This window comes from Oncorhynchus keta, chromosome 19, assembly GCF_023373465.1.
Source record: "Oncorhynchus keta strain PuntledgeMale-10-30-2019 chromosome 19, Oket_V2, whole genome shotgun sequence".
Lineage (NCBI taxonomy): Eukaryota > Metazoa > Chordata > Actinopteri > Salmoniformes > Salmonidae > Oncorhynchus > Oncorhynchus keta.
Genome location: NC_068439.1, coordinates 71,040,534 through 71,060,160, shown reverse-complemented (window position 1 = coordinate 71,060,160; position 19,627 = coordinate 71,040,534). Strand labels below are relative to the sequence as shown.

Sequence of the window (19,627 nt, the reverse complement as noted above, 5' to 3'; positions counted from 1 at the left end):
GATCCTTCAAAACACCCACAAACAGGGAAATCGATCCCAATAAAAGGTGTTATTACGTTCTCCACTAAGGCAGTTATTTATCTTATAACTTGTCCTTGTGGTAAAAATTATGTAGGTAAAACAAAGCGCAAATTAAAAGTACGTATCTCAGAGCATCGTAGCACCATTAGGTGTAAAAACTTTACTTATCCAGTTGCGGCCCACTTCTTGGAGGCAGGCCACTCGATTTCGTCTCTGCGTTATATTGGCATCGAACATGTCACCCTCCCTAGGAGAGGGGGTGACCTTGATAATTTATTGTTAAAACGAGAGGTTGCCTGGATCTTTAATTTAAAGACCATTGCGCCCTTCGGTCTCAACGTAGACTTTGATCTGAAGCCATTCTTGTGATTGTGCCATTGTAATTGTGTATAAACTTGTATAGTCAAATTAATCTATGATCGTATGCTCTCCATTTGTTTGTATGCTGTTCTTTGTATGACATTTTAATATTTGATTATTAACCAATGATATTAGGCCACTCTTGGCCATGATTACAGACACCTGTGTCTTTTGACACTATATAAACGAGTCATCCCGCAGTGTTTGTGATTATACCCTGATGAAGACAGCTTGGCTGTCGAAACGTTGGTATTACATTTTTGCATCTGAGCTCCAAGAGTGTGCGGCTTTCTTTTATTTTCAAGTTTCTACTCCGCTAGCCAGCACCTCGTCTTAATAGGTGTGCGTTTCTTTTTCTTCTAGATAGTATTATGGAGTAACTAAAATGTTGTTGACCCATCCTCAGTTCTCTTATCACAGTCATTAAACTCAAACTGTTTTAAAGTCACCATTGGCCACATGGTGATATCCCTGAGCGGTTTCCTTCCTTTCCGGCAACTGAGTTAGGTTGTATTGATACACCACCAAAAGTGGAATTAATAACTTTACCATGCTCAAAGGGATATTCAATGTCTCATTTATTTACCCATCTACCAACAGGTACCCTTCTTTCTGAGGCCTTGGATAACCGCTCTGGTTATCCAATGCCGCTCTGGATAACCGCTCCAACCGCTCTGGATAACCGCTCCAACCGCTCTGGTTATCCAATGCCGCTCTGGATAACCGCTCCAACCGCTCTGGATAACCGCTCCAACCGCTCTGGTTATCCAATGCCGCTCTGGATAACCACTCCAACCGCTCTGGATAACCGCTACAACCGCTCTGGTTATCCAATGCCGCTCTGGATAACCGCTCCAACCGCTCTGGATAACCACTCCAACCGCTCTGGATAACCGCTCCAACCGCTCTGGTTATCCAATGCCGCGCTGGATAACCGCTCCAACCGCTCTGGTTATCCAATGCCGCTCTGGATAACCACTCCAACCGCTCTGGATAACCGCTACAACCGCTCTGGTTATCCAATGCCGCTCTGGATAACCGCTCCAACCGCTCTGGATAACCACTCCAACCGCTCTGGATAACCGCTCCAACCGCTCTGGTTATCCAATGCCGCGCTGGATAACCGCTCCAACCGCTCTGGATAACCGCTCCAACCGCTCTGGTTATCCAATGCCGCTCTGGATAACCGCTCCAACCGCTCTGGATAACCGCTCCAACCGCTCTGGATAACCGCTCCAACCGCTCTGGTTATCCAATGCCGCTCTGGATAACCACTCCAACCGCTCTGGATAACCGCTCCAACCGCTCTGGTTATCCAATGCCGCCCTGGATAACCGCTCCAACCACTCTGGTTATCCAATGCCGCTCTGGATAACCACTCCAACCGCTCTGGATAACCGCTCCAACCGCTCTAGTTATCCAATGCCGCTCTGGATAACCACTCCAACCGCTCTGGATAACCACTCCAACCGCTCTGGATAACCGCTCCAACCGCTCTGGTTATCCAATGCCGCTCTGGATAACCGCTCCAACCGCTCTGGATAACCGCTCCAACCACTCTGGTTATCCAATGCCGCTCTGGATAACCACTCCAACCGCTCTGGATAACCGCTCCAACCGCTCTGGTTATCCAATGCCGCTCTGGATAACCACTCCAACCGCTCTGGATAACCACTCCAACAGCTCTGGATAACCGCTCCAACCGCTCTGGTTATCCAATGCCGCTCTGGATAACCGCTCCAACCGCTCTGGATAACCGCTCCAACCGCTCTGGTTATCCAATGCCGCTCTGGATAACCGCTCCAACCGCTCTGGATAACCGCTCTGGTCAATTCACTAATTGACTGAGGGACCTTATGGATACTTGTGTGTGGGGTACAGAGTTAAAGTAGTCATTCAAAAATCATGTTAAACACTATTAGTGTGAGTCTATGCAACTTATTATGTGACTTGTTAAGCACATTGGTACTCCTGAACTTATTTAGGCCATAACTAAAGAGTTGAATACTTATTGACTCAAGACATTACTGCTTTTCATTTTTAATTAATTTGCAAAATTTTGGAAAAACATAATTCCACTTTGACATTATGGGGTTTTGTGTGCAGACCAGTGACAAAAACACTACATTGAATCCATTTAAATTCAGGCTGTGAAACAACAACATGTGGAAAAGTAAAGTGGTGTGAATACATTCTGAAGGCTCTGTATGTGTCTGTCAGAGTAATGGGCCAAGATTCATGGGCCCAGTCTGCCTAGAGAGAACCATTTGTCCCTGGCATCAAATGCACATTAGCTTCATTTAACACACATTCACAGACTACACACTCAACAGCATGACTGGGCCACAGTCGCAAAGCCATAGTGGATACACAACACATCATAAGCACATCATTTAGTGCTACAAGTCCTTTACCCAGTTGTTGTTTACATTAAAAAAACGTTTTGTCTAGTTTTGACCTCATTTGGCCACGTGTGTCATTTTGTGGGCAAAAGGATTGCAATGTTTGCAAGCCATTTTATGGCAGGGAATTAATATTTTCACAATGTACAGCATGTTACAAACGGCGCCCCATTTAAATGTGGCCGACTCCTTACATAGTGCACTACTGTTGACCAGAGACCTATGGGAATAGGGTGCCTTTTGGGATGCACCCCCTGTAAATATGTGTGTGGGTGTGATAAAATCAGAGAGTTTACTGTGTTGCAACTAAACGTTCTGGCACTCAGTCCCTGTCTGCATCCCACGCTATGTCTTATTTAGTGCACTACTTTTGACCATGGTCCATTGAGCTCTGGTCAAAAGAAGTGGACTAAGTAGGGAATAGTGTGCCACTTTGGGGATGCAACTCTCATTTGCATCAGGCCTCATCGGTGCATCGACCTGTTCCTCTTATTAAAGCAGATCTGTTAATGAGAGAACTCTTTTAGCAGCGCTAATAAACATTGATTCAGCCCTGAGTGGGGAGCAATGGTTGGTGAAGAGTCCAGCAGCGTATTGGCCTGATAATAAATCTATTGGCGTACCCATACTGGCATGGTATCCCTTGGTACGCCCCCTCCCCATTAATCAGGTTAGAGGGGGGAGAGTCCTATTTTGGTCATTTACACACACACACACACACACACACACACACACACACACACACACACACTGGCCTACTTTTTTTTCACTCATTTAACTGTACTTGGAGGCAGTTTTTTCATATGCTAGCTTGTAAAAAGAATGCTTGCTTAAAATTGTATGAAATGTTTCAGTAACAGTTACCAAGAGGCAGCATGTGAATACTCTAATTGTCCCACTACCTATAATATCCATCCACAGTCCTACTAAGTCACATCCATCCACAGTCCTACTAAGTCACATCCATCCACAGTCCTACTAAGTCACATCCATACACAGTCCAATTCAGTCATATCCATCCACAGTCCTATTCAGTCATATCCATCCACAGTCCTATTCAGTCATATCCTTCCACAGTCCTATTCAGTCATATCCTTCCACAGTCCTATTCAGTCATATCCTTCCACAGTCCTATTCAGTCATATCCTTCCACAGTCCTATTCAGTCATATCCTTCCACAGTCCTATTCAGTCATATCCTTCCACAGTCCTATTCAGTCCAATGTCAGCGCAAAGCAACAACAATATCCCCCTGTAGGCTACTTAACCTGATAGCATCAGATGTGAACGAACACAACATAACCACCTGGTTGTAGCTCCACAACAAACTCCTGTCTAAGGTTTCACACAACAAATCTCCCAAACAACCCCTGCTTACAGAAATGACAGTGTGTCAAATGGGGGTATTGTTTTCCCCTCTAATCAACCCGTTTGGCCATCACAGCTTACAGTGCCTTCAGAAAGTTCAGACCCCTTAACTTTTTCCATATTTTGTTATGTTACAGCCTTATTCTAAAACGGATAACATCGTTTTTTCCCCTCATCAATCTACACAAACACCGCATAATGACAAAGCAAAAAACTGTTTTTTTCTAAATGTTTGCCAATTCCTAAAAATAAAAAAACTGGGGGAAAAAAGAAATGATAATTACATAAGTATCAGATCCTTTAATCAGTACTTTGTTGGCAGCGATTACAGCATTTAGTCTTCTTGGCACACTTGTATTTGGGGAGTTCCTCCCATTCTTCTCTGCAGATCCTCTCAAGCTCTGTCAGGTTGGATGGGGAGCGTTGCTGCACAGCTATTTTCTGGTCTCTCCAGAGATGTTTGCTCGGGTTCAACTCTGGACTCTGGCTGGGCCACTCAAGGACATTCAGAGACTTGTCCCGAAGCCACTCCTGCGTTGTCTCGGCTGTGTGCTTAGGGTCGTTGTCCTGCGGGAAGGTGAACGGGAAGGTGAACCTTCGCCCAGTGGACGCCAAGTGCGACTGACATGTTTTCCGTTTGCTCCTGTGGTATTCTTAAAGTTTATGTGAATTTTGCAGCAGAACCGTATTTATTTTCTAGTATTAGTTTGGCGATCCCTTTCCGTAAAAACCAAGACACTTTGCTTTCGAATGTCAGCATGTCAACGAAACATATTTTATTTATTTTTATTTCACCTTTATTTAACCAGGTAGGCTAGTTGAGAACAAGTTCTCATTTGCAACTGCAACCTGGCCAAGATAAAGCATAGCAGTGTGAACAGACAACAACACAGAGTTACACATGGAGTAAACAATAAACAAGTCAATAACATAGTATATATATTTTTTTTATAATCTTTATACATTGTGTGCAAAAGGCATGAGGAGGTAGGCAATAAATAGGCCATAGGAGTGAATAATTTCAATTTATCAGATTAACACTGGAGTGATACATGATCAGATGAACATGTGCAGGTAGAGATACTGGTGGGCAAAAGAGCAGAAAAGTAAATTAAATAAAAACAGTATGAGGATGAGGTAGGTAAATTGGGTGGGATAGATACCGATGGACTATGTACAGCTGCAGCCAAACACAAGGCCAAAAACATGACTTAGAGAAAACCTGGCCTACAAGACCCACTCTTTTCACTGCCCTCGAGTCTGAGGGCCAGGGGACTCACACTTTACCTGGGGGTGCAGGTTGGCCTGGCGGCGCAGAAATGAACATTCGAGGCCATTAAAATACTACGCTCTGAGATAGTTGAAATGAAAACGGAGGTGGTTGCTACGATCGAGGCCCGAATACAGGAGGTTTCTGATACTTTAAAAGCAGATCTAACCATCCTGCGGAACGAGACGGTGCCAGCAATCACATCACTCAAAACAACAACTGCGTCAAAAAATACAACTATCGCAGTACTGGAGACCTCCGCTACAAATGTCTCCGACTTAACTACGTCCCTGGAAGCTGATGTGAAACGCCTGGCTGTGGATTTGAAAAAGCTGAAGGAGAGCTGTGTGAGTGTAGAGGGATTCTCTCGCCGCAATAACCTTAGACTTGTATCGGTCCCAGAGTCAGCGGAAATTCATCGCGCCACAGATTTAGTTTCTTGGCTGCTGAAGGATGTTTTTGCCTTAGAAGAAAAGCCCCTGATTGATCGTTCCCACCGGACGCTGCACCCAAAGCCCCGGGATGGGGAGAGGCCCCGTGACATAATTCTTTGAGTGCACTTTTTCCATGAGAAGATGGAGATTCTCAGACGAGCCCGCAATACCACTCTGAGCTTTAAAGGATAGAGCTTCTCCATCTACCAGGACTACACCCCCACTGTTTCCAGGCAGCACGCAGCTTTCGGGCAGGCCAAACGACTACTTCGGGACCATCCAAGTGTGAAGTATGGACTGCGATTCCCGGCCCGTTTATGGCTATCTCATGATGGTAAAGACTACACATTTGAGTCTCCGGATGAGGCTATGGCTCACATTCAACGTCACATCAAGAAGTCTTGAACTTGCTCATAGTTCAGCAATTGTTGCTTGCGAACTAGTAAGTAACCCACCTGTGGTACAATTATGTTTAGATATAACAGGTTAGATAAATCAGTCTTGTATATTTGGGGAGTTGGCGAACCCATTCAGGCTTATTTGATGTGATCTAATGTTTTGATCATCTAGTGCGCTGGCCTTACAAGCATTCAGTCATTTTAATGTAATTGTATTAAGGTTTTACTTAGCCTAGAAACACAGGAGTTGTCATCGTTCACCTATTCAGTTTGTTTACATTGCGTCTCAGTGACTCAAAATATTTTTGGTTATTTGTTTACTGCATCAGTTTGCATTGACCCAGTAAACAGTAAATGTTTCCCGAGGCTACACGTTTTTGGGGGTCTTCACTTCAATTTTAAAGGTTTGAGCGTCAGTTATGCCCAGCAAACGTTCAACGTTGCACACACTTAGTTTTTTGGTCTTGGTTGTAAGTTGTCTCAGCGTCAACTCGACAATTATTAGAATTACTTTTTTTTGGATTGTCTTACTACGATTTCCTTACTTCAAATTAGGTTTTTGGCTGAGAGCCTTTATACATTTGATTTATTTTCTCTCTCAATGCCTGTTATAAGACTGGGAATATAATTATATACATCTACAAGTGGTGCTTTTGTAATTTCGTTTGCACAAGGGATTCACTTTTATTTCACTATCGTTTTGCTGTGTGATCCACACAAAAAAACAACTATAAAGAGCGGGACTGTGGGTTTAGGTTTAAGACCGTACTCTCACAGACATACTGTGCGAAGAGAACATGTTCTATTTAGGCTTGTACCTTGTTTGGGGAGGTACTGTCTGGGACGGGGGGGCAAGGTTGAATTGTTCAGTTCTAATGTTGTCATTCTGTCTTTTTTGTTGTTGTTTTTCTGTACTTTTTCCAAACATCTACCGCCGTACAATATTACTCTGAGACAAGTTATTCTGGGGTTTTTGGGCACTCATTGTTTTTCCACCCTATGCTCTAATGACAGGGTTGTATAACGGGAATGCCCAGGGGGGCCGAAATAATGCGATCAAGTACATTTCGTGGAACATCAAAGGGGTTAACAACCCTGTGAAGCGTAAGAGGGTGTTGACACACTTAAAGGGTTTGAATGAAAATCTTGCATTTCTACAAGAGACTCACTTGAGGACTGGTGAGCATTTTAGGATGCATAAGGACTGGGTTGGTCAAGTGTTCCACTAACTTTCATAGTAAATCAAGAGGTGCTGCCATTTTGGTTGATAAAGCTACTCCCTTTGTAGCTTCTGAGGTTATTGCTGATCCTAAGGGACAATACATCATAGTAACAGGTAAACTGTTTTCTACCCCTCTTGTTTTGTCTAGTGTTTATGCTCCCAATTCGGATGCCACAAGTTTAATTTATTCCTTTTTATCTGCTATACCCAATTTAGATTCTCATTTGTTGATTTTAGGGGGGGGATTTCAACTGTAAAATGTCCCCAGTTCTTGACAAGTCCTCACGAAGAACTACAGGCCCATCTAAATGTGCCCTACTTATTCAAACCTTTCTTCAGAAATATGGTATGTTTGAAGCTTGGCATTTCCTACACCCTACAGATAGACAGTAGTCCTTTTATTCTCATGTTCATCAAACATACTCCTGGATTGATTAGTTTTTTATGGACAAAAAACTTCTGCCAAACCTTCGGCAGTGTACTTACGAGAGTATTGTTATTTCTGACCATTCACCATTAGAGCTTGAGTTATAGGAGGTCGCTGGGAAACTCTGTGTTATCAATGGCGTCTTAAACCCATTTTACTCTCAGATAAGGAGTGTCAATTTCATTTCTTCTGAAATCACCTTATTCCTAGAAACTAATTCAACACCAGATATGTCCTGCTCTACCATATGGGAGTCTCTCAAAGCATACCTACGTGGCCAAATTATTTCTTATACAGCCAACCAAAACAGAGTTCGCTCTCAGCGACTTTGGGACCTGAGTGAATCCATAGCCACTTTGGATGAGAAGTCCGGTTCCTTCCTCTGATCTGCATAAAGAGCGCCAACTACTCCAATCTGAATTTGATTAGCTTTCTACCAGGCAAGCTGAACAGTTACTCTTGCGAGCTCGGTACAGAGCTTTTTAATTTTAAAGCATTGTAAAACTTTTTGTTTTTGGTCCAGTGGATGGTCGGTCTGTGGCCATGACTGTCTGTGAGTGGTGGCATTTCTCCACCCCTATCCCTTGACTGTTTACAGGAATAATGGTGAGGTGTTTGCTCTGTCCCTGTACTACAGATTGCCCTTTAACCTTTGTAGCCTTCTGCCTGGTGTGTTTAACTTGTCTAAAGTATGATATCTTTAAAGCTTTTTTTTTATGTATTATTTGTATTTTGTCTAGTTGAGTATATTATTTATATTGCTTTGTGTTGTCTTGTGTGTGTGTGTAAAACTTAATAAACAGAGTTTTCAACAACAACAAAAAAGAATCTCTGTACTTTGCTCAGTTCATCTTTCCCTCGATCCGGACTAGTCTCCCAGGCCCAGCTGCTGAAAAACATCCCGACAGCATGATGCTGCCACCACCATGCTTCACCATAGGGATGGTGCCAGGATTCCTCCAGACAGACATTTGGTATTCAGGCCAAATAGTTAAATCTTGGTTTCATCAGACCAGAGAATCTTGTTTCTTATGGTAGAGCCTTTAAGTGACAAACTCTAAGCGGGCTGTCATGTGATTTTTACTGAGGAGTAGCTTCCGTCTGGCCACTCTACCATAAAGGACTGATTGGTGAAGTGCTGCAGAGATAGTTGTCCTTCTGGAAGGTTCTCCGATCTCGACAAAGGAACTCTGGAGCTCAGTCAGAGTGACCATCGGGTTCTTGGTCACCTCCCTGACCAAGGCCCTTCTCCCCAGATTTGTTCAGTTTGACCGGGTGGCCAGCTCTAGGAAGAGTCTTGGTAGTTCCAAACTTCTTCCATTTAAGAATGATGGATGCCAATGTGTTCTTAGGGACCTTCAATGCTGCAGACATTTGTTTTGTACACTCCCCAAAACTGTGCCTCAACACAATTCTATCTTGGAGCGCTATGGACAATTCCTTTGACCTCATTGCTTGGTTTTTGCTCTGACATCCACTGTCAACTGTGGGACTTTGTATAGACAGGTGTGTGCCTTTCCAAATCATGTCCAATCAATAGGTAAAAATACCATACATTTAATTTTATTTAGACGGAGCTTTTAAATTGTTAAAGGTGCTACACATAGGATTTATTTATTTATTCTAAAACATCCTATGTGTGGCACCTTTAAAATAGCCCTACAACACTCACTCAAGTAATCAAATACTAACGTCAGTTTGGATATGCGGATATTTGATTAACCGTGCCCATCCCTAGTCTGTGTGTGTGTATATAGCGAGACTCACCAGCCGAAGCAGAAGAGAGCAAAGTAGAATCCCAGTAGTGTGGCCACCACATGTCTGACGAAGGGGCTGGTCTTACTGGGGTGGAGATACAGACGGAACCCGAAGGCAGTCAACAGGGCAAACAACTGGCACACCACAAAGTTGACCTGGAGCAGAGTAGAGAGAGGGGACGGTGGAGGGGGAGGGAAAGAGAAGGGAGGGGAGAGGAGGGTGGAGAGTGGACGGGGAGGGAAAGAGAAGGGAGGGGAGAGGGAGAGGAGGGTGGAGAGTGGACGGGGAGGGAAAGAGAAGGGAGGGGAGAGGGAGAGGAGGGTGGAGAGTGGACGGGGAGGGAAAGAGAAGGGAGGGGAGAGGGAGAGGAGGGTGGAGAGTGCAAGAGAATGGAAGGAAATTGAGAATTTAAGGAGCGAAAGAGATGTACATATTGTTATTTTGTGGTGGATGGCGTGTTAACTTTCCGGACCATAATGTAGTTGTGGGTGAGAGATGAGGCCCGCTGATCTCTAGCTGTGAATTTGGGATTCATTTAAAGTCCCTATAAAGATGATGAGATCAGATATCCAATGCGAGTGTGGGTTCGATTAGACGTGCAGTAACTGACTGTGAAGATAACACATTCACATAAATGTCTGAACACTGATAAGCAGCACTTCCTAGGTCAAAATGACAGCTTCATCATCTAAAATAGAAGAACCTTCTGCTGTTTACGTTACATGACAGCTAAAATAATCTTGCCATGCAACCACACACATACAGCGCCTTCAGAAAGCCAGAAGACTGCTAAATGGTCAATTAATGGTTACCCCAACTATCTGCACTGACCCTATGCACACTCACTAGACTATACAGCGCCTTCAGAAAGCCAGAAGACTGCTAAATGGTCAATTAATGGTTACCCCAACTATCTGCACTGACCCTATGCACACTCACTAGACTATACAGCGCCTTCAGAAAGCCAGAAGACTGCTAAATGGTCAATTAATGGTTACCCCAACTATCTGCACTGACCCTATGCACACTCACTAGACTATAAAGCGCCTTCAGAAAGCCAGAAGACTGCTAAATGGTCAATTAATGGTTACCCCAACTATCTGCACTGACCCTATGCACACTCACTAGACTATACAGCGCCTTCAGAAAGCCAGAAGACTGCTAAATGGTCAATTAATGGTTACCCCAACTATCTGCACTGACCCTATGCACACTCACTAGACTATACAGCGCCTTCAGAAAGTATTCACACCACTTGACTTTTTCCACATTTTCTTGTGTTACATTCAGATTTTTTGGTCACTGGCCTACGCACAATACACCATAATGTCAAAGTAGATTTAAGTTTAGAATTTTTTACTAATTCATAAAAAATGAAAAGCTGAAATGTCTTGAGCCAATAACTTTTCAACCTCTGTTGTGGCAAGACTAAATAAAGTTCAGGAGTAAAAAATGTAATTAACAAGTCACATAATACGTTACATATACTCAATCTGTGTGCAATAATAGTGTTCAACATGATTTTTGAAATGACAATGTCATCTCTGTACCCCACACATTCAATGATCTAAGTTCCCTCAGTCGAGCAGTGAATTTCAAACACAGATTCAACCAAAGACCAGGGAGGTTTTCCATTTCCTCGCAAAGGGCACCTATTGGTAGATGGGTTAAAAAAGCAGACATTGAATATCCCTTTGAGCATGGTGAAGTTATTAATGACACTTTGGATGGTGTATCAATACAATGCTTGTCAATTGGGACACAGCCATAGCCTGGTTATCCAGACTGAATGACGTTACACTTGGTTAGCGCTGGAGGTCGACCGATTAATTGTGAAAGGTGAATTAATTGTGATTAATTAGGGCCGATTTCAAGTTTTCATAACAATCGGTAATCTGCGTTTTTGGACACCGATGGCCGATTACATTGCTACCTGTTACACTACCTGTTATGCAAGTGCAGCAAGGAGCCAAGGTAAGGTGCTAGCTAGCATTAAACTTATCTTATAAAAAACAATCAAATCTTAACATAATCACTAGTTAACTACACATGGTTGATGAGATAACTAGTTATCTAGCTTGTGCTGTGTTGCATATAACCGATGCGGTGCCTGTTAATTTATCATTGCATCACAGGCTACTTCGCCAAACAGGTGATTTAACAAGCGCATTTGCACCACCGTCTTTGCACCAATGTGTACCTAACCATAAACATCAATGCCTTTCTTAAAATCAATACACAAGTATATATTTTTAAACCTGCATAATTAGTTAATATCGCCTGCTAACATTAATTTCTTTTAACTAGGGGAATTCTGTCACTTCTCTTGCATTCTGTGCAAGCAGAGTCAGGGTATATGCAGCAGTTTGGGCAGCCTGGCTCGTTGCGGACTGTGTGAAGACCATTTCTTCCTAACAAAGACCGTAATTAATTGGCCAGAATTGTACATAATTATGACATAACATTGAAGGTTGTGCAATGTAACAGCAATATTTAGACTGATGGATGCCACCCGTTAGATAAAATACAGAATGGTTCCGTATTTCGCTGAAAGAATAAACGTTTTGTTTTCAAAATGATAGTTTCCGGATTTGACCATATTTTTGTGTGTTATTATATTATAATTAAGTCTATGATTTGATAGAGCACTCTGACTGAGCGGTGGTAAGCAGCAGCAGGCTCATAAGCATTCATTCAAACAGCACTTTACTGCGTTTGCCAGCAGCTCTTCGCTGTGCTTCAAGCATTGCGCCGTTTATGATTTCAAGCCTATCAACTCCCGAGATTAGGCTGGGCAATACTAAAGTACCTATTAGAACATTCAATAGTCAAAGGTATATGAAATAGAAATAGCATAGAGAAAAATAGTCCTATTATAACTACAACCTAAAACTTCTTACCTGGGAATATTGAAGACTCGTGTTAAAAGGAACCACCAGCTTTCTTATGTTCTGAGCAAGGAACTTAAATGTTAGCTTTTTTACATGGCACATATTGCACTTTTACTTTCTTCTCCAACACTTTGTTTTTGCATTATTTAAACCAAATTGAACATGTTTCATTATTTGTTTGAGACTAAACTGATTTTGATGTATTATATTAAGTTAAAATAAATGTTCATTCAGTATTGTTGTAATTGTCATTATTATAAATATATCTAAAATAAAAATTAATTAAACCATTTAAAATTATTATTATTATTTTTTTTTTATTATTATAAAATCGGCCAATTAATCGGTATCGGCTTTTTTTGGTCCTCCAATAATCGGTATCGGTATTGACGTTGACCTCTAGTTAGCGCAGCTTTCAGTCTGGTTTAACCAGGCTCCCACACACACGCTAAGGATACTAGGTAAAGATGTAGGCCTAAACGACAGAAACCAGGTTCAGATGTGACTCCCATTCTGCATCCCAAATGGAACACTAATCCTTATATAGTGCACTACTTTTAACCAGAGCCCATGGGGCTTTGACCACAACCTATATGGTTCTGGTCAAAAGTAGTGCACTATTAAATTAAAATAGGGTGCCATTAGAGACGCATCCAAAGCCGGGGCCTGGGCGGCAACACCTGGCTACCCAGGATGCCCTGTAACCCAGATAAAACCGGCGTTCCATTAGCTATTGTGCCAAAACGTCATGGCTAATCAAGAGCCCAGTGGAGCCACAGTAACACACTACGAGAGTCTGGACTGGACAGAGCGAAGGGCACACACACACAATAACCAAAGCAGAGTCCTGAGGCCGGTGTGAGCTGAATAACGATGAGCTGGCAGGGATACAAGAGGGGACACCCGTGCTCTCCCTCACTCTCAGGATCAAAGGTCACCAGACTGGGAGGTGGTCCAGCTCGGAGTCAGACAGTCCGTCCCCTCTGATCCAGCTCTTCATCGCCGCACTGAAAGCCAATCCCCCTCATCTGATCTGCAGCTCTGCTACCCTGTTATGAACGGCACATAGACAGAGAGTGGTGTCCCAAATGACACTATATCCCTATATAGCGCACTCCTTTTGACCAGAGCCCATAGGGATTATGGTGCAATTTGGGACTCAGTGGGAGAGGCTAGCACTGGCCCTGGTTTAAGGACAGAACATCCATCTGTCAAACTGCTCTTTTAGGAAATGGTAGAAGCTAGGCATTATGGGGGATTCTTGGCAGCATGTAGTGATTGCAACGCCCCTATGCCCCGGGTGATTCAATCTGCTGCCTCGCGAAGACTAAGAGAGGCCGTGGCATCCATCTGAACTCTAGCATTTACCAAATAAGGTCTGTACCAAACCAAGGATACGAGTACTCGAATACTAGGACTTAACGCACAGTACAGGTTGTCAAATATACACAAACTGTATACATGAATATCACAGGCTCATAGCTTGAGTCATGCTTTCCTTAGTTCACATTCTCACCATTCTACCAGGAGTGGGGACAGAAGCACAAAAACAAATTGTCTCAAATATACTAAGAGTATTCTATATTAGACTCATGGCTGGAGTCATGGTGATCACCTTCTCAGTGCTCTGCAACTACTTCATCATTCAAACGCTAGCCTAGAAGAGGATCATTTCACACCATCACGTCTCATTTTAGTACAAACCTCTATGGGGCCTAATCAGAGGTTCAATTTCCTATTCATATTATTATTATTATAATAAAAGATAACAGTTAGTGGGGGAGTTAAGGGTTTTGGGCAAGATGTATGTCATCACAAACGGTACATTGTACCTTTAGTTTTTCAGTACATTTTTGACTTCCAATTGTCTGCTTCGGTCTCTGCTCTGGACTCTATGTGCCCCATACTCTGTCCAACTTTATCTCTGTTGATTCTCCCTTCTCTATCTTGGGGTTTTCTGTGATGTGTGGGTGCGGCCGGTTGAAGCACCTCCACAGCGCCTAATATTTTACCACGAACACTGCAGCAGAAGCGAACTCCTTCCTCCGCTACTCTTGTCTGAGTGAGGCTACAATACATTGAGTTTCCCGGGGAAGATGTGAAGCACAGGGGAAGCTGTGAAGCCAGCTGTAGCAAAATTGTGTTTATCAGTTGGTTATTAAAGAATGTAAAGAAATGTTGTGCATGTTAAATATAGAATAATTGTGTTCACAAGTGTTATTAAATGTGTATGTTTACTGCTTTTTACTGAATCATGAATAGCTACAAATATTGAATACACATTTGTTCATGTGGCCAGAATATTGTATATACAGTGCATTCAGAAGATATTCAGAGCCCTTGACTTTTTCCACATTTTGTTACATTACAGCCTTATTCTAACACTGACTTTATAGGTTTTCCCCCTCATCAATCTACACACAACACCCCATAATGACAAAGAAAAAACACAAATAAAATTTACATAACTATTCATACCCTTTACTCAGTACTTTTGGCAGCGATTACAGCATCAAGTCTTCTTGGGTAGGAGGCTACAAGCTTGGCACACCTGTATTTGGAGAGTTTCTCCCATTCCTCTCTGCAGACCCTCTCAAGCTCTGTCAGGCTGGATGGGGAGCATCGGGTCTCTCCGGAGATGTTAGATCGGGATCAAGTCCAGGCTCTGGCTGGGCCACTCAAGGACATTCAGAGACTTGTCCCGAAGCCACTCCTGCGTTGTCTTGGCTGTGTGCCTAGGGTCGTTGTCCAGTTGGAAGGTGAACCTTCGCTCCAGCAGGTTTTCATCAACGATAGCTCTGTACTTTGCTCCATTCATCTTTCCCTCGATCCTGACTAGTCTCCCAGGCCATGCCTCTGAAAAACATCCCAACAGCATGATGCTGCCACCACCATGCTTCAACGTAGGGATGGTGCCAGGTTTCCTCCAGACGTGACACTTGGCATTCAGGCCAAAGTGTTTAATCTTGGTTTCATCAGAGTGGAGAATCTTGTTTCTCATGGTCAGAGTCCTTTAGGTGCCTTTTGGCAAATTCCAAGCGGGCGGTCTTGCCTTTTACTAAGGAGCTGCTTCCGTCTGGCCACTCTACCATAAAGGCCTGATTAATTGAGTACTGCAGAGATGGTTGTCCTTCTGGAAGGTTCTCCCATCTCCACGGAGGAACTCTGGAGCTCTGTCACAGTGACGATCGGATTCTTGGTCACCTCCCTGACCAAGACCCTTCTCCACTGATTGCTCAGTTTGGCCGGGCGGCCAGCTCTAGCAAGAGTCTTGGTGGCTCCAAACTTCTTCAATTTAAGAATGATGGAGGCCACTGTGTTGTTGGGGACCTTAAATGCTGCAAAAATGTTTTTGTACCCTTCCCCAGATCTGTGCCTCGATACAATCCTGTCTCGGAGCTCTACGGACAATTCCTTCAACATCATTGCTTGTTTTTATCTCTGACATGCACTGTGAACCGTGGGACCTTATATAGACAGGTGTGTGCCTTTCCAAATCATGTCCAATAAGAACAAAATGTAGAAAAAGGAAAGGGGTCTGAATACTTATATAAAACGCAACAATTTTATTGAGTTACTGTTCATATAAAGAAATCAGTTAATTGAAATAAATTCATTAGGCCATAATCTATGGATATTTATTTGACTGAGTAGGGGCGCAGCTATGGGTGGTATGGGAGGGCATAGGCACACCCACTTGGGAGCCAGGCCCATGCACTGGGGAGCCAGGCCCAGCCAATCAGAATGAGTCAACATGTCAATTGCACGCTCCCTCAAAACTTGAAGCATCTGTGGCAATGACTTATGTGACAAAACTTCACATTTTAGAGAGTGGCCTTTTATTGACCCCAGCACAAGGTGCACCTCTGTAATGATCATGATCATGTTTCTTGATATGCCACACTTTCCAGTGGATTGATTATCTTGACAAATGAGAAATGCTCACTAACAAGGATGTAAACAAATTTGCACACAACATTTGAGAGAAATAAGCTTTTTTATTTATATGGAACATTTCTGGGATATTTTATTTCAGTTCATGAAACCAACACTTTACACATGTCACATTTATATTAGTGTTCAATATATATAGGCTGAATGTTATGGCCTAAAATAAATGTGTTCATATGGGCAGAATACTGTATATGAATATGTTGCTATGGTTATATAAAGGCTGAAGGCTAAAAACAGACTAAACTATCTATTTGTTTTAAATAATGTATTTTTGTTTTATCAAGGTTCTACACCATCTATTAACATCAACCATTCACTATAAAACATTTAGTTATTAACATAAGGGGCATAAATAACTAGGCCTATAACATTTATTTCAAATAACCAAAGAATAGAAAAATGATGACATGGCTACATGACAATGCTACATGGCAATGCTACATGCCTACATGGCAATGCTACATGCCTACATGGCAATGCTACATGCCTACATGGCAATGCTACATGACATGGCTACATAACATGGCTACATGACTACATGGCAATGCTACATGACATGGCTACATAACATGGCTACATGACAATGCAGCACTAAAATAATAAGCTAATGAAGAAATGTCCAAGAAGGTGCTTAGCGTTCTGGTCTCATAAGGATTTGAGTTATTGAAAGGATGTGTCACAAAGAAGTCTCCAAGTAGGATAGATTGATTTTGTAGTATTCACAATAGTGGGAGGCTGCTGAGGGGAGAACGGCTCATAATAACGTCCGGAACGAAGCAAATGGAATGGCATCAAACACCAGGAAACCATGGAAACCATGTGTTTGATGTATTTGAAACCATTCCACTGATTCTGCTCCAGTCATTACCACAAGCCCGCAAACAATGGGAGGTGAAAATGATTTGAATGTGATAGTGTCCGGCCAGGTCAGGGCAGCCTGTCACAACATTAGTCTGCTTTTTTTTCTCCCCCCTACATTTTAAATCTAATACAGTATGTCCATTTAATATAGGAAATCTCTTGTGAAATCTCACATGTATCTTTTTTGATTGAAAATGGGAAAGAAGGAGAAATACTGATTTCAAAACAATGAGACTAAATGAAACGACATAGGCCAAATGGATGTGGTGTTTCCTATATTAAATGGACATACCATATTAGACTTAAAATGTAGGGGGAAAGGCAGACATTTTATATAAACATTGGATTTCTGTGGTCCGGATTACCTAATAATTTTGGTTTTCCGTTGGTAGGCCCACCCATGGCGTCTCTCCTCACTCGGAAAGCCTGCTCACTGAGTTCAATACCAAAGCAGATAATTGTGATTTGATTGAATTGATGTGAATAATGATAATGATAGTGAGAAGACATTTAGAAAAGCTATGAATGATAAAGAAAAGCTATGAATGATTTAATGAAAAGGAGCTAACAGAAGCATTATTTCACATTCTTTAATAAAATACTCAAACAGAAACGGGCAAAGCAGCTTCACAGGTTCCCCGCCAAATAGGCCTACAAGGAAACTCGATGTATCTCGACAATGTTGAGTGCACAAGGGGGTCTGTGCGCTGCGTAGCACTTTCCACAAAAAGTTTTGCGAGACAAAAAGACAAGAGGCCAGTCGTGCCTCTCTAACCAGGCTGGGGAGATAAGCATCAACAGTCTGCATACAGACTTCTGGTCTCTGGACCATGTCACCGGCTGCCATAAAGACCATCACTCAAACCTAATCACAGTGATTTACTGTGTCCCAAGTGGCACCCTAATCTCTACATAGGACTTTGGTCAAAAGTAGTGCACTAGATGAAATATGGTGCCATTTAGGACGTACCTACTGTGTTATATTTCTATACGGAGATTTGAAAAAGAGGTCACGTAGCATTTACATAACAGGAAGCTGACACACACTGCATTACACAAATGACACCCTATTGCCTTTACAGCTTTGACCGAGTAATAACAGGATATAGGGGGTAGGGTGCCATAAGGGCCGCAGGTTGAGAAGCTAAAGCTCTAACCTCCTTCAGTTCCATCCAAAAATCATCCTGCCGTTATCATCATGCAACAGCTCCAGTAAAATGGTGCTAGAATGTGAAACCGCTTGGTCACATTCTAGCCTGCATTTATTTACTAAATCCATTTTATCACATACAAATGCTACAAAAAGAAAACAGCAAACCATGGACTAAAATAGACACCCAAAAAGTCCATCATTGAAGCAAAACATTTACAGTACACTATTACCCTCAAAAGGATCCTGTGGTACCTCATGCGTAAGCAAACTACCTTTTAGCTTATTCAGGCCTACTGTATATGTGCATCCCTACAGGCTTGATTTAATGACTGTTTTGTTTCAATGTAAACAGTGGGCTGCCTGGCTCCAAGCAACTACTGGGTGTGGAGTTTGCCTGAGGCATCTGTCCCGACAACTAAAAATGAGAGCAAGACAGCTATTTATAACTAGCATAGGCTTACGTCGCAAACGGCACCCTAATTCCCTATGTAGTACACTACTTTTGGCCAGGGTTCTGATCAAAAGCAGTACACTACAAAGGGAATAGGCTGCTATTTGAGAAGCAGCCATAGAAAGTAGCAGCACTTTTACTGGCTGACGTCGTCCATTAGGCTGATTAATTCCAGCGGAAACGTCAGTGAGTGATGTTTAAGTGACGTTATAATAAACCCAACCTCCTTCCTCTTTCTGATTCTACTGAGTGCGTTACACACGCACACACACGCACGCACACACACGCACGCACACACGCACGCACGCACGCGCTTTGTCTTTCCGATTCCACTGAGAGAGAGAAAATGAGTGTCACAAAGCCCCATGCATAATCCATGCAGACCACAGACAGAATACACTTCACAAGTCACAGTATTCTCTTCCACTAGAGCCTGGACCTGCCTGTCAAATTATATAGATGACCTCAATGTCTTCTTCATGGGAAATGGAGGACCTCAATGTCTTCTTCATGGGAAATGGAGGACCTCAATGTCTTCTTCATGGGAAATGGAGGATCTCAATGTCTTCTTCATGGGAAATGGAGGACCTCAATGTCTTCTTCATGGGAAATGGAGGACCTCAATGTCTTCTTCATGGGAAATGGAGGACCTCAATGT

General features: G+C 42.7%; 1 protein-coding gene across 1 annotated transcript in view; it reads right to left on the bottom strand.

Moving 5' to 3' along the window:
• The window catches only part of LOC118398813 (lysophospholipid acyltransferase 2-like), an 82,861-nt gene that overhangs the window by 28,362 nt on the left and 34,872 nt on the right, over positions 1 to 19,627 (bottom strand). Inside the window, exon 2 of the mRNA XM_052471231.1 lies at positions 9,669 to 9,814. Within this exon, the coding sequence (XP_052327191.1) occupies positions 9,669 to 9,814 (146 nt within the window). The remainder of the gene's footprint in view (positions 1 to 9,668; positions 9,815 to 19,627) is intronic.